Below are 22,419 nucleotides of genomic sequence, written 5' to 3' on the forward strand. Positions count from 1 at the left end.
GATTGGCAAAAATAAAAACATTGGCAAGTATCAAGTGATGGCAACCATTTGGAACAAATGAGAAGATTTATATACTTCTAGTTATATACTTTCTATGTATTGTTCACTTTGGAGAGTAATTTAACAATGTTCAGTTATGTTAAAATGTACATATTTTATGACTCATCAGTCCACTCTTAGCAGTGTCTTCAAAATTCTGAGGAAGTCCAATGGTAGAATAACTAGATTTTTTTAGGCCTGCAAAATAGAAATTTTCCTTCTATGCATCTTTTCTCAGAAACTACTGGAGGATGTGCTTCAGCAAACTGAGGAAGTAAAACAGGAAAGAAGACATAGGATCGAGGAAATGGCTTCCTACACAGAAAGGTCTAAGAAAATTCCTAAGTGCTGACAAACAGAAATAACAACAGCTAAGCAGAAGGCCAAGAGAGTAACACTGCAGATTTGAGCAGACATTTGGAGGACTCCAAGGGGGAAAATGGAACTGATAATTGTGTGATACACTAGACCACATGGATGTTTATATTGAAAGACATTTTTATAGAGTATTGAAGAGTATGAAAAGACTTAACCATTGAATAAAGCCTTTGTTTCATTTGCAGCTGTATCCACTGGCACATAGTAAGAATTCAGAAATGATGTGGGAAGGGAGGACAACTGGCTGAAATGATAAAGCACAACATGGAAAATAGGAGGATGAAATAGGGGACAAGAAACAATGAATCTTTGAAGGACAATTTGATGCAACCTCTAGCAGCAGCTTTGTTGGTTTGATGGTGGGAAATGTAGAAGTGAGAACCAAGTAGGATGTATTGTGGAGCCTTTAGTGAGCTCAGATGTTTTCAGATCAGTGCTGTTGCCAACAACAGATGTTTTAGATGACCTGCCAGTTACTAGATTCCAAGCGTTGATGGCCAGTGGTTCTTATCTTGTAGGGCTATTCATTTAGTCAGCTAATATTATATTTAACCTCATTTTATGTACAGAGCATTCTGCCAGAAGCCGGGATTTTAATGGTGAGCACAAGCAGGTGTGGCCTCTACCTTCATGTCAGTCAGTTATACTTTGGTTTAGAATGTTCAGAATGTAAGCAAGCGTTTAGAATATAGGTTTATCTAGCTGAAAGTATTTTCTAAGCCTGGATTCACTCTTGTGAAATATAGGACTTTGAAATGCCCTCTAACTTTGGAAACTTAGAGTTTTTCATTTCACCAGGAGTTACTATCTATAATAATAAGCTACAAAGAAAATTCTCCTAATTTAATTAGATGTGATTTTTTTGTTATTAGAAACATACTATCTTTATAATTAAACTTTGCTAGTCATTCTTCTGGACTAGTAGTCTTTATCTGTGTATGAACTTTGATCAGAAACTTGACAAATGCGAATAAGCTTCCTGGTTCTGTTCCCTATTGTCTGAAATGCTCTCTTACCTTCCTTTCCTGGTGTCCCTTTGCAGGGGTTGTGTTTGCACATTACGGTCCAGTGTGGAGACAACAGCGGAAGTTCTCTCATTCAACTCTTCGTCATTTTGGGTTAGGCAAGCTCAGTTTGGAGCCCAAGATTATTGAGGAGTTCAAATATGTGAAAGAGGAAATGCAGAAGCATGGAGAAGAGCCCTTCTGTCCTTCCCCCATCATCAGCAATGCTGTCTCTAACATCATTTGCTCCTTGTGCTTTGGCCAGCGCTTCGATTATACCAATAGTGAGTTTAAGGAAATGCTTGGTTTTATGTCACGAGGGTTAGAAATCTCCCTGAACAGCCAGCTCCTCCTGGTTAACATATGCTCCTGGCTTTATTACCTTCCCTTTGGACCATTTAAGGAATTAAGACAGATTGAAAAGGATATAACTAGTTTCCTTAAAAAAATCATCAAAGACCATCAAGAGTCTCTGAATGGAGAGAACCCTCAGGACTTCATAGACATGTACCTTCTCCACATGGAGGAGGAGAGGAAAAATAACAGCAACAGCAGTTTTAATGAAGATTACTTGTTTTATATCATTGGGGATCTTTTCATTGCTGGGACTGATACTACAACTAACTCTTTGCTTTGGTGCCTGTTATATATGTCACTGAACCCCGACGTACAAGGTAATTAAAAAATGTTTCCTGTATTCATGGCAAAACCAGGTTATTTAAATCAGGATTAACAACTTCAGTGATCTGGTGGCTCTGAGCACTAAGCAATGTTTTCAGGTTGGAAAACAAATACTTCAGTCTCATAGAGTGTGGGTAAGGTATTAACAGTGAAACCCCAAGCTTCTAGACAGTGGGATTAATGCCATAACTTGCTTATTCCTGCTTTAATCTCTGAAAGGGCTGATTCTGTGTGAAATCTATGATGGTGAGAGACCTTTAGAGAAGAACATTCTAGAGCTGAAGGAAATCATAATGCTTGTCTGAACCCATTCATCTTGTTCTGAAAATGGAAAACAGAGACCCAGAGAAGTTGTGTGACTCACAAGTCATAGCCAGTTCATAGCACTGATGAATAGTGAATGTTGGTGGCATTTAACAGTGGAAGAATATTGGGAATTGTGGTGTGTTAGTTTCTGTTGCTGATATAACAAATTACCACAAATTTAATGGCTTAAAACAGCACAAATCTGCTATCTTATAGTTTTATACATTGGAAGTCTGCTATGTCTTTCACTGGGCTAAAAATCAAGATGTTGGCAGGTCTGCATTCCTCTCCGGAGGCTCTCAGGGAAAACCCATTTATGTGCTGTTTCCACCTTCCATGGCTCATGGACTTCTTCCTCCGGCTTTGAAGCCAGCAGTGCTGCCTCTTTCTGACCACGCTTCCAGTCACAGCTCCCTCTGACTCTGAGTTCATGAGGGCAGTGTTCTCTGATTTTAAAACCCATGAACTTAGATGGACACATCTAGATAATCTCTGGATCTCTAGGTTCTTAATTTAATCACATCAATATCGTCCCATGTAAGGTACCATGTTTATGTGTTACAGATTAACAGTGTGGACATCTTGGAGGGGGCGTTACTCTGCTTACCATAGATGGGATTGTGCCTACCTATATTAGTCAAGTATTGCTGAGTAATGACTTATCCTAAAATTTAGTCACTTAAAATAACCAGCATTTATTATGTCTCATAGTCTCTGGAGGTCAGGAGTCCAGAAGGAGCTTAAAGTGGGTGGTTCCAATTTAGGGGGTCTCATGAAGTTACTGTCAGGATGTTGGCAGGGTCTGCAGTCATCTGTAGACTTGACTGGAGCAGAAGGATCCATTTCTAAGATGGCTGTCCACATGATTATTGGCCATAGCACAGCTCCTTAACCTGACCTTTTCACAAAGTGAGTAACCTAAGAGAGAGTGAATGGTGAAGATGAGGATGTTTTATAACCTGATCTTAGAATTGACATGCCTTCACTTCTACCTTATTGTTAGTCTTGTAGACCAACTTTGAACAATGAGGGAGGGGACTGCACAAGAATGTGAAGCCCAAGAGTGGGGATAATTGAGGGCCATCTTGAGCTTTGGGCATTGTTTAGAGCAGCAGTTCTCAACCTGTGGGTTGTGACCCCTTTGGGGGTCCAATGACCCTTTCACAGGGGCCCCCTAAATATATCCTGCATATCAGATGTTTACATTATGATTCATAACAGTAGCAAAATTAGTTATGAAGTAGCAATGAAAATCATTTTATGGTTGGGGGTCACCACAACATGAGGAACTGTATTAAAGGGTCACAGCAATAGGAAGGTTGAGAACCACTGGTTTAGAGAGTGTATATTAACTTGTTAGTTGGTGAAAGCCAGCATGTTGGCACAGTCTACTTAGGGAGTCAGTCCCAAGCTCACATGAGAGTGTTACTGAGGTGCTCCTGAATCCAGAGTATTCTGCTATCCTCCTTCAAAGTCACAGGGTGGCACAGTTTCTCTGGGGATGTCTCTACTTGGACTGTCCGACCACGGCTTCACTTCCCTGAGTCAGAACCAGGTCTGTGCTGCCAAATTATCAGTTGTAAGTGGTGATGGGCATAGGATGGGCCATCCTAACTCTCTTCTGGGCTTATCTTCCGGTTGCTTCTTTCCTTTTTGTATAGAAAAGGTTCATGAAGAAATCGAAAGGGTCATTGGTCCCAACCGAGCCCCTTCCCTCACAGACAAGGCCCAGATGCCTTACACTGAAGCCACCATCATGGAGGTACAGAGGCTGACTGTGGTGGTGCCGCTTGCCATTCCTCATATGACCTCGGAGAGAACAGGCAAGTCCAGGGTCTTCCCCTTGAATGGCCTTGGGAGAAGCACAGCCCCGCGATCTAGTGTGTTGAGGTGAGGGGTATGGTGAAGATCTAGTGTGTTGAGGTAAGGGGTATGGTGACTGTTGTCTAGTTTGATCCTTCTGTGCTTTTTGGCACTGTGTTGTAGATAAACGTCCAGGGAATGTTTCAGCCCTCAGTTGTCCATTATTAGTTGTGCTGGCATTCCAGCACTGCTTAGTTTTATTAATAGCTCTCTAGCCTTCACAGCACACATGCTTATACTGCAAAACGAATAAATACTGCGATTTAAATCAGCCACGTTGGCAGAAAAAGAACTCCAGAATTGACAAAGGCACTTCTTAGTCCTTTCCATGGAGGTAGGAACAATGAGTTTAAATGTGGAATTAAGGATTTTAGTTGAAAGTTATCTTACTTCAATCTTTAAAATTTTGTAGTCATAGAATAAATATTAAAGAACTAGAAGAGCTCACCTGATTCTAGGATCATCAACTGCTTCAGCCTCTCACCTACAGTGAAACATGTCCATTTGGTCATGGCCAAACTGTTTTTAAATATCCCTATTAATAAGGAATTCTTAATTCCTCTTCTGGAGATAGCCCATAATATAATGGGCTTCATCTACCTTTAAGACAGTTATAGGATGCAATTGTTTACAAATGAAATGACGCTGGATCGCTTTACAGGGTTTTTTTTTTTTTTGGTACAAATTAGATGCACTGTGTGTACAGTATCTTTTGGGCACTGTTTAGAGAGTGTATATTAACTTGCCAGTTGGTAAAAACCAAGGTTGGCTTCCCTGTAAAACTCTTTATCTTAGTTTACCTTCCTCATCATATTGCTGTATGGACATAAATGACTATATTTATGCAAATATTAGGAATTTGTAATTCTTAGGAAAAGTATACTTGAATGCCCTATTATTGTAGTGTTTTAATTGTGAGGTTTTTATGTTTTGATTTCATTCATTCATTCATTCAACATCCATTAAGGTGACTCCTATGTTCTATCTCAGGCTGGGTCCTGGGATGGTGTGCTATGTCCTGTCTCAGGCTGGGTCCTGGGATGATGTGGAGAGAAGGATGCCAACTATTAAGATCTTATCCCTGCCCTCAAGTATCTCAGAGTTTAGTCTCAGCCAATTAAGATACTAGGTATATAACTCCTTTTTTTTAAAATAGTAATGCTTAGAACTATAAGTAAAGGTGTGTTAAACACTGTGGTTTTCTTTTGTTTGTTTGTCTTAGTGCTCCAAGGGTATAACATTCCTAAAGGCACAATGATCTTGCCCAACTTATGGTCAGTACACAGAGACCCAGCCATTTGGGAGAAACCAGAGGATTTCTACCCTAATCGATTTCTGGATGACCAAGGACAACTTATTAAAAAAGAAACCTTTATTCCCTTTGGGATAGGTCAGTTCAACTTTTATTTTTTAAGTCATAATTTCAAAAAGAAGTAGAGCTAAAAGAATCTTATGTTGTTTTTAAAATCTCTCTTTCCTGGTAAGCTAATATAAGTGATAATTTAGATAATGTATCTCCACTATGTTTATTTCATATTTTAAAAATAAAATGTAAGCAATTGGCTTTAAATCTTTAAATATGACCAGATATCTTCCTTTCTAGTAACCAGTCTACCCCCAGTTTTTTGGGCCCCAGGGGACTATTGGAGTTAAGAGCAACTTCTGAACTTCTGCTGGTCTAATGGGTGAGAGTGTGGGTTCACCTAATTTTAGCAGTTCCTGTTTTAGGTTCCTAGATTAGGAACACAGGATTCTTTCTATGGAAAAAGAAAGATTCTAGGAAAGGGGTATACAGCCTGTGGCCTGCAGGCTACTTGTTGATTTTGTGAGGAGTTTATTTTGCATATCTGTGATGTCTGATATCAGAAAAAGTATGCACAGGCCTTTGTTTTTATTTTTTTTTTTACTAATCAGTTTTCATTAGTGTTTGTGTATTTAATGCATAGCCCAAGACAACTCTTATTCTTCCAATGTAAGGTAAAGGGAAAAAAAGACTAGACACCCTTGCTCTAGAGATTCTGTTTTTTGTTGTTGTTGTTTGAAACAGAGTCTCACTTTGGCACCCTCATGGTGTCACAGCTCACAGCAACCTCAAACTCTTGGACTTAAGCAATTCTCTTGCCTCCAAGGGAGATTCTTGTCCTTCCAAATAGCTGGGACTACAGGTGCCCGCCACAATGCCTGGCTATTTTTTGGTTGTAGTTGTCATTGTTTGGCAGGCCCAGGCTGGGTTCGAACCCACCAGCTCCTGGCTGGCACTCTAGCTGCTGAGCCACTGGAACCAAGCCTGCTTTAGAGATTCTTATCTGACTTTCTGCCCTATCATCTTCCAGGTAAGAGTTAAGAAAAGAGATAAGTAGGCATGGAAGAGACAGCTGAGCTGCCACATTGGATCTGTCTGTAGCTCCTGTCTAGGATGAGATAGGCTCCTGTAAGTAGGAGTCAAAACGTGAACTTGGTATGTGAAAGTCTGATCAGCATGTGCTGTGGATGGTTTATATGGCAATTTTATTTTTAAACTCTCTGTATCTGCATTTAAAATGCTCAATTTAGACATTTTATATAAATTTGTACTTTTGAAATAGGAAAAGGGATGGTAGCATAATCCTTAACTTTTTTTCTGAACTCATTTCTAGGGAAGCGGGTGTGTATGGGAGAGCAACTGGCAAAGATGGAATTATTCCTGATGTTTGTGAGCCTGATGCAGAGCTTCACGTTTGCCTTACCTAAGAATTCTGAGAAGCCCATCCTGACTGGAAGATTTGGTCTAACGTTAGCCCCACATCCATTTAACATAATCATTTCTAAGAGATGAAGAGCATCTCCAAGAAAAGATGGCAAAAAGATACATAAATGAATAATTATAAAATATATAAATCTGTGTCCTTCTAAACAGATTCTTCCATATCCAAGTTAGGCTCCAATTAGAGACAGACTGGATAAAGGGTAGAGCCCAAAGAAATTTTCCGAGGATTCCTCTGCTGGATACTTTGGCCACGTTAGTAATGCATGTCTGTGATTTGGGGAAGGGGGACCAAACCACCAAGGAAACAGGAAATCTGGATTTTATTTGCAGTGACTTCTACCAATAAGCCTATCTTGTCATTGCTCAGTGCCTCAGACATCTCATGTGTGACATGAGGGTAACACCACTTGCCTTTTTTCTACCTCTCGGTACTGATGAAGGTCAAATGCCTCAAATATTTTCTGATATCACAAAAATGCCGTTAAATTCTGGAGAAGAAATTCAGGAGTAAGAGAAGATCTTCCTTCTGGCTTATTAAGACCTATGGCAACATGAAAGTGGTATTCAACCTGGAACACTTTATTAGAGAGGGATGGTAGATTTGGGGGGTAATACTGAGGTAGAACTTTTCTTAGCCCAGATTCTATGCTAGTTTCTTTGACCTTGTTCTGTTATTGTTACCTTTTGTTTATGATTTTAGTTTTTACTTTTTGTAGTTATGGGATGAAGTGGCCCTTGTCTGGTATACAGAGGAAAAAAGAAATTAAGATTGTTAAAAATCCCCTCTGAAATTACTGTCTAAATTTATATGTCTGCCTTCTAGTTCAACTACATGAACAGTGAGCCTGGCTAAAGAAGTAGTTTCATCTGCAAAATTCCTTCCTGCTGAAATATTTGCAAAGATGTAGTTCTTTCTTTTTTTTCTTTTTGGACTTGAGTATAATTTTTATTTTTATAGATTTAATGTTACTTATTTCTCAATTAGTCTCTTTTATCTCACTAACAATATTATACATACTAACATAACTTTGTCTAGGGGTTACTAGAGAGAGCCATCTCTTTGCTGTATAATTCATTTCTCCTGAGATATTGTTAGTAAAGATGTAGTTCTACCCTTTGACTTTAAGGCCTGAAGGGTGGCTTTGGGAGTTATACTCAGATTCATCAGGAAAGGTTTCTTCTTTCATCCTCTATCTAATATTCCTTTCCTGTTAACCCTGCTACCAGGCCCAATGTATCTGATCCTTGAATACCCTTCCATAACAGCACTTCTCAACAGGGATGGTAAGCCCAGTCATGGGAATTTGAAATACGTGAGTATGTTTTTTGGTTATCATAATGATTGAGGTGCTACTGACCTTGTGGTCCCTTAGGGCCAGGATGCTAAATGTCAAAGCAGTCTTTGTCCTGCTTAGTACACCAGAATTTTCCCCAGTGAGATCGTGCTCCAAAGAATGAACACCCATTTCCTTTATTTTCCCACAGTACTCCATGTACAGAAGTAATCACAGTAATAATATGAGCAACCATTTTCCAAGCCTTTCCTTGTGCTGATGCCATACTGAATGCTTTGCTTGTATGTACTTCCTACAGAAATTCTATTAAGAGGATGCCATATTGTAGCTGGTGAAGCTGAGGCTTAGAGAAGTTAAACCAAGTAATTAAAAAGCAGCATCACTGGGTTTGAACCTACTGGTTTCTGTCACTAGAGGGCGCGTTCTGAACTACTTCTCAGTGCTGCCACTGCTTCATCTTACAGCAGGCTACCCCTTAGCGGCAGCTATAGGTATGTGTATCTTTCTTCATTAAGGCCTGGGGTGTAGAGAGGAGGGTGTCGTACAGTGCCTAAGGGATGTCCAGTCAACTTGTGAATGAGTTAAGAAGTGTACTTATGGGGAAAATCTCATCCCATTTGAGAGACTACAGGTCGCATTTTTGTTGCTTAAAGGTAATAAAAAAAATCAGTGTGTTATTTTTTAATGTCAATTAAAGTCAGTTTAAAAAAAATTACTGGACTTTTACTTTTGTTCATCATTTAAAACAACCATTTTGAACAAACTGAGAATGGTGCCTTAGCTCTTTAAATACGACACAGAATGTAAGCTCCAGGCAGCTGAAGACTAGGCCATGCCCAGGGGCCTTTTAGTTACTTTCCTAAAGGAGGGAAGCAGCTACTGCCATTCTTATCCATAGAGAAGGGGGCAAGAAAAGATCCAGAGTGGTTGTTACTTTGAGAGTTCAACAAAAAGAAAAAAGACAAAATTCTGAACTTGAATCAGCAAGGCCTCCTGTGACTTACTCATTTTTCCTTGCTCTGTTTTCACGTCAGTGGAGACACCACATCTCCCTAACCTCTGACTTCATCTGTTTTTAGCCACCCTTCGGGTTGTCAGATCTTCTTAGTCTGTGAGTGGCATTCTAGGGCAATTTTGAATGCAAGGCTAGATTTCTCCTTTGACTTAGAGCATTTTTAGGCAGACATCTGCATGTGCAAGAAATGGAAATAATAACTGCTTAATACAAACATAAGAGGATGAGGAAAGAACTGAATATTACATAATCAGGTATTGATAGACTTTTGAATCTATATTCTTTATATTATCTATCACACTGCTCTTTTCCTTTTTAGAAATATACTTGGAAACACTTTCAATGTAGATAAATGAAATCCAGGCTAAACTTCAGGTACCTGGAAGATTGGGGGGATTTTGTTTGTTTGTTTAAAAGGTAATAGACTAAATTAAGAGGAACTAAGTGAATGGAGAGCTTGTATAGATTTCAGATGGATGACGAAAGTGTGGATGACTCTGTACCTTGAACAAGGCAGTTTGTTCTTGAAATGGAGTTCATACGCTTTTGAACTGCACTAATAACTTACCATAACAAGTTTATTACTCCTCAATTTTTATATGTATTTTCAGTATTTCTGACCAAAGACTTTGTAGCTAGAGGAAAAAAAAAAAAAACTTGGGCTTTTTGTGAGATTATGTTGAAAACAGATGTTTATTAAACTTTAAAATAAGATGTCTCAAACTATAGCACTTTAAAGACATCTTTATATGGTAAATTGCTGAAAGGACTGTTAATGCTTTTCTCATACATGTTGGCATTTTACGATTTTGTACTTCATAGTTTATTTGAATTATAAAAGTAATTGTACTTTGTTTTATAAGTCTGTCTGATGTCTAGCGTTTAGTCCTCATCTTTAGTTTCTGATGCTTTTATTAAACTTTTTACTTTAATGGAGATAGTGTCATATCTGGTTCTTTGCTTTATTTTAATTGCTAAACAAAATTTTGTTTTACCAAATGTCAAGTTAAGGCATGGAAAATGGTCTAGGACTGCAAAGAGAAGATGACCACAATGTAATATAAGCATAGTCTTTAGATCCATGGGGGTGGGGGGTGGGGGGTTATTCTTTTAACATTTCCACTCAGAGTGAAATTACAGGACTATATTGTAGCTCAAATTTTGATAAAGCCCAGTCCTAAATGAGAAAAGGATGGATCTACACAAGCCCACGGGGTGAAGTATTATCTCACAGTGAGAGTGCTTATCTCTTGTACACTTCCTAGCTCAGTAAAAAGAGGTCTTTAATACCTGAACCCTTTTTTGCTTAGGGATGAGTCCCATTCCAGCTTTTCCCACATCCCACTCTTTCTCCTGAGGCCACAGCTCAAAGGTCATCTCCTCAGAGAGGTCTCCCACAATGTGCCGATTTAACGTGGCCTTTTCCGGCAGACTCCCTAATCTCATTACCCAATCTATTTCCTCCAGAGCCCTTGTCACTAACCACAGCCTCCCTGTTTATTTATATAGTTGGTTTTCCACAGTCTCTCACACCTCTAGCCTGTGAGGATGTAAGGATGTCCTATGCCTCACCAGAGAGGGTACCGAATGAAGTGAGTTTCAAGCAAGGGGATTTTTGACCCTGTAAGCTAGAGAGGGGATAACTTGTCTTTTCTGCCTGTTGCCTTGTTAATTGAGGCTGTGACACCAGAGCCGTTGGAATAGGCTGGGTGTTTCCGTTGAAATAGCAGTAGTGATAACGGGCGACACAGAAGATGCAGTAACTTGACACCCTCAAATTGACTTCAGTTTTGCTGCATTGTTTTTAGCAACCAAATTCATTTAAGTGGTGTATTTGTTCAGTAGCAAAGTGGCTTTATTAGCTAAGTAGTTAACCTCATTAAGCTATTATCATGATTGAAATATGTTCCTAGAATTTCTTCCCTCTGCATCAGTATTTGAGAGCTTCATCAGTTTCCATTAAGGGATAAGGATAATTATCCATAAGACGGTCAGCAGATTGCTCAGCATAATCCTTACAGGCCAGGGTAGAGTGGAATAATGTATCCAAAGTACTAAAGGAAAAAACTGCCAAATAGAAATACTATACTTGACAAAACTAACCTTTAAAAATGTACGTTGTTCTGAGATAAAACTGAGGGAGTTTGTCACCATTAGACCTGGCTTATGAGAAATGAATGCTTAAGGAGATTCGTCAAATTGAAAACAAAACACTAAATAGCAGCGTGAAAGCATAAATCTGGTAAAGCATGGTGGCTACAGTTAAAATTACTGATTGGATACTTGAAATTTTCTAAGAGGGTAGATTACATGTCTTTACCACAAAAGAAGATATTAACTATATGACTGGGTAGCTCATGTTAACTAGCTGGATTGGGGAAATCATTTCACAATGTATACATATATCACAACATCAAGTTGGACACCTTAAATATGTGCAATTTTTATCAATTATACCTTAATAAAGCTGTTAAAAAAGAAAAACCCAGGGGCGGCGCCTGTGGCTCAAAGGAATAGGGCGCCGGCCCCATATACGGGAGGTGGTGGGTTCAGCCAAGAACTGCAAAAAAAAAAACGAAAGAAAAACCAAATCTTTAAAAAAGTAATAGAATAAATCACAAAACTAAAACAATAGATTTGATGACATAAAAACAGAAAACCCATGTATTTCAAAATTATGGAAAAATACGTTTATCAGCCTTGACAAAAATGAATAGCCTATATAAAGTGCTTATAAATCAGTATTTCTATGCTATATAGTATACACGGCATATCCATATTCTATAATATAGTAGTTCTATTACTGAACTGTAAGTGTTATATTTCAGAGGTGGAACACTCTAATTTTAAAAATAGGCAAAAGGTACAAACATTTTTAAAAATGCTAACAGCCAAAAATATAATTTTCAAACTCATCAAAATGCAAATATTTAATATTACAGTGAGACACTCTTATTAACCATCAAACTTTAAAGACATTTTTTGAAGAAGAAAAATACTAAAGTTTTTATTATTATTATTATTTTATTTTTTGAGACAGAGCCTCACTCTGTTGCCCTGGGTAGAGTGCCATGGGTAAATAGCTCGAACTCTTGGGCTTGAGCAATTCTCTTGCCTCAGCCTTCCAGGTAGCTGACTACAGGCACGTGCCACAGTTTTTCTTTTTTTAGTTATTTATTTTTAGTAGAGACGGGGTCTCGTTCTTGCTCAGGCTGGTCTTGAACTCCTGAAGCTCAAGCAATCCACCAGCCTTGGCCTCCCAGAGTGCTAGAATTACAGGCATGAGCCACCATGCCCAGCCAGAAAATACTGAAAACTGGTGAATTTAAATGAAACCTATAGTTAATAGTACTGTGCCAATGTTAATTTCTTAGTTTTGACAAATCAACAAGGGTTATATAAGTGTCAAAATTAGTGGACGTTGGGCAAAGGAAATATGGGAACTCTGTGCCACTTTTATAATTTTTCTGTAACTCAAAAATAATGCCAGAATTATTTTTAAATGTAAGTATTTATATCATTTGACCCCAACAATTTTAATTCTAAGATAACAACAGCCAAGGGCAGAGAATTACTGGAGGCCAGGAATTGAGAACAGCCTGGACATCATTATAAGATCCTATCTCTACAAAAAAAAATTTAAAATTAGCTGGGTGTTAGTGGCCCACACCTCTATCCTGGCTTCTTGAGAGACTGAGGCAGGAGGATCACTTGTGCCCAGGAGTTAAAGATAAGTAAGCAGTAAGCTATGATCATATCACTACATTCCAGCCTGGGTGATAAAGTGAGACCTTATCTTAATAATAATAATAATAATGGTATTAACTGTGTGAAAGAGTGGGAAAAGTTACTCATTGCAGCAATGTATTTTACAGCAGAAGAGAAAAGAGAGAAAAAAAAAAAGAGGCTGGGGACAGTGGCTCTTGTCCCTAATCTTAGCACTCTGGGAGGCCAAAGTGGGAGGATTGCTTGAGCTCTGGAGACCAACCTGAGCAAGAGTGAGAATGGTCTCTACTAAAAGTTGAAAAATTAGCTGGGTGTAGTAGCCTAAGCCTGTAGTCCCAGCTACTCAAGAGGCTGAGACAGGAGGATTGCTTGAGCCCAAGATGACATGTAGGCTCTCTAGCTCTCTGGGCTGTCTAGCTCATCTAGACATCACTGCACTCTAGCCCAGGCTACAGAGGGAGACCTTGCTTCAAAAAAAAATAATAATAAAGAGCAAAGTGTCCAAGGACTTAAACCTACAGGCAATAGCATAGCCACATTCATCCTTGCATAAGATAATCATGAATGCTATTGTGGATGTTGGGGCACAGTGGTGAACAAAATGAAAATCTGTGACATAAGGAGGTTAATTCCTGAAAGAAATAAAAAATGTGAATGAATAAGACAAATGCAGAATGTTAGTGACAAATATGAAGAAGAAAAATAAAACCAGGAAAAATAAAATGTAAAAAATGTCAGAGATAGGTAGCAATTTTAGGGAAGGGGAGTCTAGAAAGTCTCACTAGGAAGGTGATTCTGGGTTAAGAGACAAGGCAGGGGAGTGAGCCCTGCCCATATCTAGGGAATGAACATCCTAAGGAGAGGGGATGGCAGGGACAGAGGCCTCAAAGCAGGAATGGCCTGGAACCCAAGGACCAGCAGGGAGGCAGTCAGTCTAACAGAACAAGCAGGAAAGAACAGGACAGAGACAAGATCATGTCAGGGAAGCGAGGAAAACTTGGGCTTTTACCTGATAGAAAGGGAGCCACAGAGACTTTTGAGCAGAAAAGGGACACGATATGATTTAAGATTCAAATGGTTGATTTCTTATTATTTTCTATGTCTCTCAAATTTTCTAGAATGAATACCTGTGTCTTTAAAAATAAACACTTTTCTGCTAGGTTTTGAATTGTGCATCTGTAGGAACTGAGTTATGATTATGATTTCTTACAACAGAGCCTATTTAGTTATGATATCTTAATATTCATCTATAAAATGAACACTTCAATAGCTCTAAGTGAAGCATACTGAGCATTTTTAATTGAAAAATTCTTTAGTCTAAAATGATGATAAGGTAGAATCCTTTGGGTCTTTTGTTTGTTTGTTTGCTGCTCCTCCCACACACAACCAGAATAGAGTTTTTTAATTAGAGATGATTTTAGTCTCATAATAGATGAAGCGATGGAGGGATTAGAAGTCAAATGAGTGTGGTGACTCTTAGATCCAGAAGAAAATCTACATGTTCTGAGTCTAACACATGGTTTAAAGAAAAAAAAAAAAAAGATTGAGAACAAGAGGAAATTTTAAGCAATCAAAGGTAGGATCCTTACTTCCTATTGTTTCAAGCACCTAAGTTAAATGGTATTGTTTTTAAATATCCATCAGTTTTAAGCTATTCATTTATTCATTTGAGAGATAAGTTGAATGGCTAGTATCAGCCAAACACTGTTAATATGTTAAAATGAAGGATTTTGCCTAAATGAAAATCTAAGCTTGTAGTTTCCTCTCCCATGTACACTTAAAGAAAGGCCCAGAAATGTCTTTAAAAATAAAAAAATGTGGGTGGTGCCTGTGGCTAAAAGGAGTAGGGTGCCGGCCCCATATATGGGGGTTGGTGGGTTCAAACCTGGCCCAGCCAAAAACTGCAAAATTAATAAATAATAATAATAATAAATGCTACCAGCATCAGATTTAAAATACTGTATTGTAGAAGCGTATTCAAACAATTCAAACAGCTCTTTGCTGCCCTCCTGTGGCTGAAGAAAGGTAGAGTCACACCAACCTCAAACTTTTGGGCTCAAGCAACCCTCTTGCCTCAGCCTCTCCAGTGTGACTATAGGCTCCCACTACAGTGCCCTGCTATTTTTGAAGACAGAGTCTCAGTCTTGCTCAGGATGGTCTTGAACTCCTGAGCTCAAGCAATCTACCTGCCTTGACCTCCCAGAGTGGTAGGATTACAAGTGTGAGCTACTCTACCCAGTCTCCTATTAAAAATCTTAAAGGCAAAAGTTACATTGAAAGTTGAATTTATGGATGAGTGCAGTGGCTCACGCCTGTAATCCTAGCACTCTGGGAGGCTGAGATAGGTGGATAGCTTAAGCTGACAAATTCGAGACCATCCTGACCAAAATCGAGGCCCCCCCATCTCTACTTTATAGTATTTTTCTATTTTTATAGAAAAACTGAGGCAGGAAGACTGCTTGAGCCCAAGAGTTGGAGGGTGCTGTGAGCTATGACACCATGGTACTCTACCCAGGGTGACAGCTTGAGACTCTGTCTCGAGAAAAAAAAAAAAAAAGAAAGTTGTATTTTCTCTAGGGGCCTGGGATTAATTTAACACCACTTAGCTGTATAAGCTGTTTATATTCTTCCTTGTTAACAAGAAATGTAATTGTATGAAAAAAAATAAACCCTCTTCAATTTCAGGAAATATGTGTGACCAAGTACATAGATGTAAAGTGTAGACAAGGGCTCCTGACACAAACTTTTGGGGGTAATAAGTGAGTAATTACTCTCTGAGTAATTAGAGAGGATACAAAAGGATAGCTAACTTGTTTGAGAGGGGTTGCTGCTACTTGTGATATTTTGCAGGAAGCTGCAAAGTTTACCCCCAGCAACCAGTAACTGTTCACACTTATTTAGAATACAAAGGAGACTTTTGGCCAGTGTGGTAAACATCAAGTTACTTTGTCAAATAATGCTTGTTCCCCAGCCCATTATTGCATTCAAATTATCAACCAAGTATATTCCAGTTGCCCAGATTGGACTGATCAGCCTCTGTTGAACCCACAGGAGGAGAGGAGCTCTTTATGAACAGAAAAAGCTTTATGAAACTGGAACAATGCTAGAGCTGGGTATGCTGTCGTTACCAGCCAACAAGTAATAAAGACACAAGCCCAGGACATCAATCCAGCACTAACTAGACTAAGTATACCTTTATAGTAGTACATGCTTGTAAATCTATTTGCAAGAAGCATGGGTGTTTTACCTCTGAAAACAAAATTTAAAATGGACCAGAAATTGAGAGATTAAAAGCCATTTTACTGCCCAGGGGGTAGGTATCATGCACTACTGGGGACATCAGAGAACTGTTTATGGCACATGTGAGGGTCAAAAGAGTAGCCTAGCAATTGTCCAACCAATTGGCCTTAATCCTCTCCTTCCAATTGGATGGCCAGAGGCCCCCTATTTATATAATAGTATGTCATGAATGATAACATGCGAGCTAACAGAAGGACAAAGAGGATCAGGAACAGTTTGTGCTCTGGGTATATTTTTTTCTATGGGGTCAATGGAAAAAACTCCTTGGGTCTAAGATTATCTAAACAGCTTAACGAATAGGGGATACTTGCTCGTTAGAAATGCTTAACACCCACTTTTCAGTCTATAACAGGTCAAAAGTGCCCATTAAACTAGTTTTCTAAAACTATTTTCATGAGTGACTAGGGGAATTGGGGATGAAAATTCCATCTTATGGATACTGGGCCAACATTATCCTAGAGGGATCCCAAAAGGGGATGCACACTTCTACTGACATACTTTACTGCCTTGTGGGGAGAGTGTGGCAACTCAACAACATGTATGAAGAACAGCCCCATAGTTTTATTATTATTCTCCCAACTATAACCCATCAGCAGGAAGCAGCCAGACAGGTTCATGTCCTTATTCCCCAAGATTGAAGAATGAACCAAAAAGGAAAAAGGAGTTGTAACCAGCTCCCTGAACAAATTTCAATGACCCCTATATATTTTCTTTAATCCTCTCCCTTAACTACTTGAACTTTTGAGTTATTTCTCAGAAATGGTGGATTGTCTGCACGACAAAGGAGTTGAGATTCTGAAGGCCTCTGTGCATACTTCTAATGACTTCCCACACCCCACAACCTGCCCTTAATGCAAGTGAACCCTTGTTAGTTACACCAGGACCTGCCCTATGGCACAGAGCTCCTCTTGTAAAAGCCCACAGTCTCTGTCACTTGGGGGTGTATTTGAGGCAGCTTCTCCCATTCTCCTGACAAGACTGACAAGACATTTTTCATATTGCCTTTCACCCTGGGAAATCATCACTGTCTCAATAGCAGGATCTTTGTGCAATGTACAACTGGACCTATGACAAAAGCCCCTTAGAGTTTTTATAACATCTTTATTTTGTAGTTTAGCAGGCTTATTAAAAGCAACAACTTTGTACTCAGGAGATCTGAGTTCAAGACCTGGCTCTGTACTTCCTACCTAGTAGGCCTCAAGCAAGTCATTTTCTATTCTAAGTCTCAGTTGTACCATAAGCAAAATGAGAATAAAAAAATAGTGACATCCTTTTTAAAAGTTATGGAGTTAGATGAGAAAATACATGTGAGATGCTTGGCACAGTGTCTGGCAAACTGAGCATTCATTCAACGTTAACTGTTCCCCTGTGACTCCTCTGCTTCCTGCCCCCACCACACCTAGTCCCCTCCCACAGCTCCTTGCATTACCCTCTAGAAAGCACTTACAACACTGCTGTTATGATAGGAGAGATAATTCAGAAGTTAGGATAAGTAACTCTGGGTCTTTGTGGCTAGAATTTAAGGTACTTGAGAAGGAATAGAGGAAATTAGGTGAGTGTAGCGTATTGGGGTCAGGATAAAGCTTTTAAAAGAAGGGGAGTACAGTGATCTGATTTCTACTTTGTGACTATCAATCTGAGAAGAATGTGGAGTCTGGACTGCAATGATGGGACATTAGTCATAGCAAGACACGTCAGAAATGGGAACAGCTTTAACACAAGAGGCAAAGGCTGCAATAAAATGCCAGCAAGTAGGAACAGAGATAAAAGGTCAGGGAGGGGAGGGAGGAAGGCTTTGCTAATGTGGAGTGGTGAGGAGGAAGGAGGATGCCTGTGGTGGGGGGGCCATCTCAATCTGAGATACCAAATGCAAGAGGGGCTGAAGGGTTTGTGGGGGTCGGAAATAATAGGCTCAAATTTTGATAAGTTACATTTGAAGTATGTGAGGGGTTTCCAAGGAGAGGTGACCAGTAGGTAATTAAAAATGGATGTTTGTGTTTGAGAAGCAAGAGTCCACATGGTGAAAATTGCTGATATAAAACACCTGACTCCTACAGAGTCTTCAGGTAGAAGTCCTGGGAATCGCTGTGGGGAACTGGCAGCTTTCGAGTTCTTTAGTAAAAATCTCCAAATAAATTAATCTGTTTAACTTTTGTGATATTAGTACGACAGCAGAAGTTCCAAATTTAAACATCTAATATTCACTAGAAAGAACCCCCATTTATTTTCTCCTGTAGTAGGGTTGCTTTCTAAGAAGTATGAAATTATGAAAAACATGGGAACCTTGAGGTCAGAGAAGGTTCAAAGCTGAGGCTGGTCAGTTTTTACTAAAATCTGGTCAGTTATGAGGTAAGTTACATTTGATAAAAGGCTTAAGTGCTTCAAACCTCAGTTTCTTCACTTTTTTAGGTGAGGACAGCACAAAAGCCTTAAGGTTGTTATGAAGAGGCAAAACAGCACATGGTCAAGAACATGAGCTCTGAAAACAGATTGTCCTAGATTTGAACTCTGCTGGTCAAATATTCCTTCAATGTGTGACATTGGCTAAGTTTCTAAACTTCTCTGGGCCTCAGTCTCCTTACCCACAAAAGAGAGGTACCTTAGTACCTACCACATAGGGTTATTTTGAGGATTTAGCGAATTTAGTGAATTAGTACTTTAGTGAAGTACCTAGAACAGTATAGAACATAGAAATGGGCTCAATAAGTGTTGGAAAATCATTTAACATAAGCAAGTATATATAGAAATTGCTCAAAGGGCCTTCATTATTAAAATTATTGTTAAAGTTAATCAATGGGAATCCTAAGAAGAAACATCAAAAGGTCTAATTTGCATAAAAGGACACATCCTATCAGTCATTTCCGCTTGGGTGGTAACGTATTTATATTGCACTATCATCACTGTCCCACTTGGTGCATCTTGTGATCTCACGTAAGCATTTTGGAGACTGTCGGCTGAGGTTAAAAATACAGTTCATTCTTAATAATTTAGAAATCATTCACTTCCTATGAAAGAGAAAAAGAATCCTAAACTTCCATTCAAGGAATCCCCCAAACCAGTGATTTTCAAGTGGTGTGCCATGACACACTAGTGTGCTTTGAGAGGAGCATAGATATGTCACAAACATTTTTAAAGATCATTAATTAAATTATTTTTGAAAGAAACTCAAAGCAAAGGACATCCTTTGTTTTTTTGGTTTTTTTTTTTACTTTTTTAAATCAACATAATTTAAGTGTGCAGCAGAAGTTCAAGTGTGCCGTGACATGAAAAAGGTTGAAAAACACTGCCCTATACTATTAATGCTTACGGTAAAATAGGCATCTGTCTCTCTCTGTGTGCAAAATATATGTTTGGGGTAGAATGAACATTTCATCTCCTTAGGATCAGAGTCCAACTAAACTCTCACCCAGATTTTAAAATACGATGAAAACTCTGACTCGAGATTGCATCAGCTGTACTACACATCATCTTTTCCCCCAAAGGCAGCATTTTATCATTTTAGACACATGTTCATTTTAAGGGTGTTTTTACTACTTTGTTCCCCGGAGTTCTATGTTTCAAACTTAGCCTTTAGTTTCAGCTTGTGATTTGGGAGTGCTGTAAGGCTCAGGAGTGAGACACAGGCTTTCCAAGTAGGGGAAATGCAGGTGGAGAGCAGCTGGCAGGAAGAGAACGGCTAGCGTGATAAGAAAAACCAAGGCTGTCATGATAAATCTCTTTCTAAACGCTCAAGAGAATAAATTTATCTGTGAACTTTTCCAGTGCAGATTTTGCCATATATGTTTCTTAAGTCATCCTGAGAGAGAATCTCAACTGGGTATAAAAATATATGACTATGCCTTTCTAAATTAATTGCATGTCTGAACTACACAAATCATATGCTTATTTCCTTGAAAACTCTGCTGATAAGAGTGGAAATGTCAACCATCATCAATTTTGTACTAGAAGCTTTTTTTTTTTTTAAACATGATAGGGTTTCACTCTGTTGCCCACCTGAGTGCAGTGGTGTCTGTCTCATTATAGCTCATTGCAACCTCAAACTCCTGGGCTCAAGCAATCCTGTTATCATAGCCTCCTGAGCAGCTGGGATAATGCAGGAGAGCCACCACACCTGGCTAATTTTTATATTTTTTACAGACGGGTTCTGGCTACGTTGCTCACACTGGTCTCAAACTCCTCGGCTCAAGCAGCCCTCCCACCTCAGTCTAGTAAGCCACCATGGCTGGCCTGTAGGTAAGCTTATGGCTGAACTTTCTGGGTTATGCTGCTGGCCACCCTGAGCAGCCACAGTTTCTGGTTTTCTGCCACATGAAATTTAAAAATTGCTCAACAAAAACCGGGAGAGGTGGCATTAAGTTTTTACCCCCCCCCCAATAAACCAGAAATCATTAATTTGCCACAAATGGAAGGAAGATTCCAACTTATTCAATGACTCCTGACCCACAAAACTACTGATTGTTAAGAAACCCTGTCCTTGTGTCAATGTGCCCATCACCTGCCAATGTAAAGACTATCAGCTTGGCTCTCTCTGCCTGCCTACTTCATAAAGCACAAAGACCAGGAAGGTTGGATATTTTTTGCCTACCACTGCTTTGTTGGAGGCAAAGGACCTACTTTACTCAGGACCCAATACCACGTATGTTGTTAAATAATATCTCTTTTATAATCTATTTTAAAGTACAATTATCCATTCATTGAAGAAAAATAAAAAGTCATTACTTACTCTGTTCTCTGTGCCTGCCCTTCCCTTTGCCAAAGCCCTTGCTGTCTCTGAGTTGGTTCAGTCACCAGGGTCATGCTTTCCAGTATTTTACTTTTTCTGCAGAGAAAAAGGAAGCACAATCCCAATAGGGTATGGGTGCAAAGCAGGGACCAGAGAACTTATCACTGGGGTCCTGAAAGCCCAAGGCCACACTTGGGAAGAGACCGGCAGTCCTAGCAAAGAAGAATGATTCTATTGTAACTGTCATCTGATTAGTACGAGGCAGGAGAAGGAACAGGGGTGGCCCTCCTGCTTCAGAAGACAGTAAGTGGAGTTAGACCCTTATAGCTGAAGAGTTATTTGTCTAACCATTTCTTCTAACAGATAACAACACTGGAGCCAAAGGAGCATAAGTGTCTACAGAAGGTCATATAGCAGACCAGTGGCTTTCAGGTCTCTGAATTCTCAGACTAGTGCTCCTTACTTTACATTGCAGCTTTACTGCATTGTACCATACTATGGGTGGCCTCAGATTAGAGAATCACTAACAACTACTACAATGGTACTGTAATGTGAATGTTTGTGGCCTCCCAAAGTTCGTATGTTGAATCCTCATGTGACAATATTTGGAGTTGAGCCTTAGGGAGGAAAGTAGGTCATGAGGGCAGACCTTCATGACTGGATTAGTGCCTAAGAGAGCTCACTTGCTCCTTCCACAATGTGAGGTTACAATGAGAAGGAACTGCATGTGCATCAGGAAGTGGGCCCTCCCAGACATCAAATCTGCTGGTTCCCTGAACATGAACTTCCCAGACTCCAGAACTGTGAGAAATAAATTTCTCTTGCTTCTACCATATAATCCACCCAATTAATGGCATTTTTATAGCAGCTAGAATGGACTAAGACAAGTAGTTATTCTCTCTTTTTCGAGGCAAACAAATCACAGATCTGAAAATATATCACACTCAGGCATCATGTTATATATCACACACAACTTTCATTTAAAAAATATACGACAATTCTGTGAATAGACTATGTTTGGTCTTACTTTAGACACAACTTCTACATGAGAACTAAAAGTTAAAACCCACTTAAACAATTATCCTCCTAAACTAGCATCCTAGCTTCACCTCTAATCACATCTAATTTCTCACCTCCTTTTCCTACTACAATAATTTCTTATGTTTCTGCCTTTATATGTTCTGCTTCCTCTGCATAGAATTCTTTTTTCAGGAATGTACCAGTTCTTAAAGTTACTAGGTTTCTTCGTGTAATCTTCCTTCTTCATTTCTATTCCCTTAGGTTTTTGCATTCGCTATAGTCTAGCACTTAATGGACTTTAGTTATTTAAATGTAACACTGTC

At 39.2% G+C, this 22,419-nt stretch overlaps 1 protein-coding gene across 2 annotated transcripts in view; it reads left to right on the forward strand.

Moving 5' to 3' along the window:
* LOC100957765 (cytochrome P450 2U1) overlaps window positions 1–10,253 on the forward strand; it is an 18,883-nt gene extending 8,630 nt beyond the window's left edge. The window contains exons 2-5 of one of the 2 annotated variants that reach the window (XM_003796345.3): window positions 1,460–2,095; window positions 4,070–4,231; window positions 5,494–5,661; window positions 6,908–10,253. In XM_003796345.3, coding sequence (XP_003796393.1) covers window positions 1,460–2,095; window positions 4,070–4,231; window positions 5,494–5,661; window positions 6,908–7,086 — 1,145 coding nt within the window. In that variant the 3' untranslated portion in view covers window positions 7,087–10,253. The remainder of the gene's footprint in view (window positions 1–1,459; window positions 2,096–4,069; window positions 4,232–5,493; window positions 5,662–6,907) is intronic. The other variant, XM_023517036.1, reaches the window with a different exon arrangement.
* The last annotated feature ends 12,166 nt before the right edge of the window (window positions 10,254–22,419 follow it).

Source organism: Otolemur garnettii, unplaced genomic scaffold (genome assembly GCF_000181295.1).
Source record: "Otolemur garnettii isolate 467f Iridium unplaced genomic scaffold, OtoGar3 scaffold00103, whole genome shotgun sequence".
Lineage (NCBI taxonomy): Eukaryota > Metazoa > Chordata > Mammalia > Primates > Galagidae > Otolemur > Otolemur garnettii.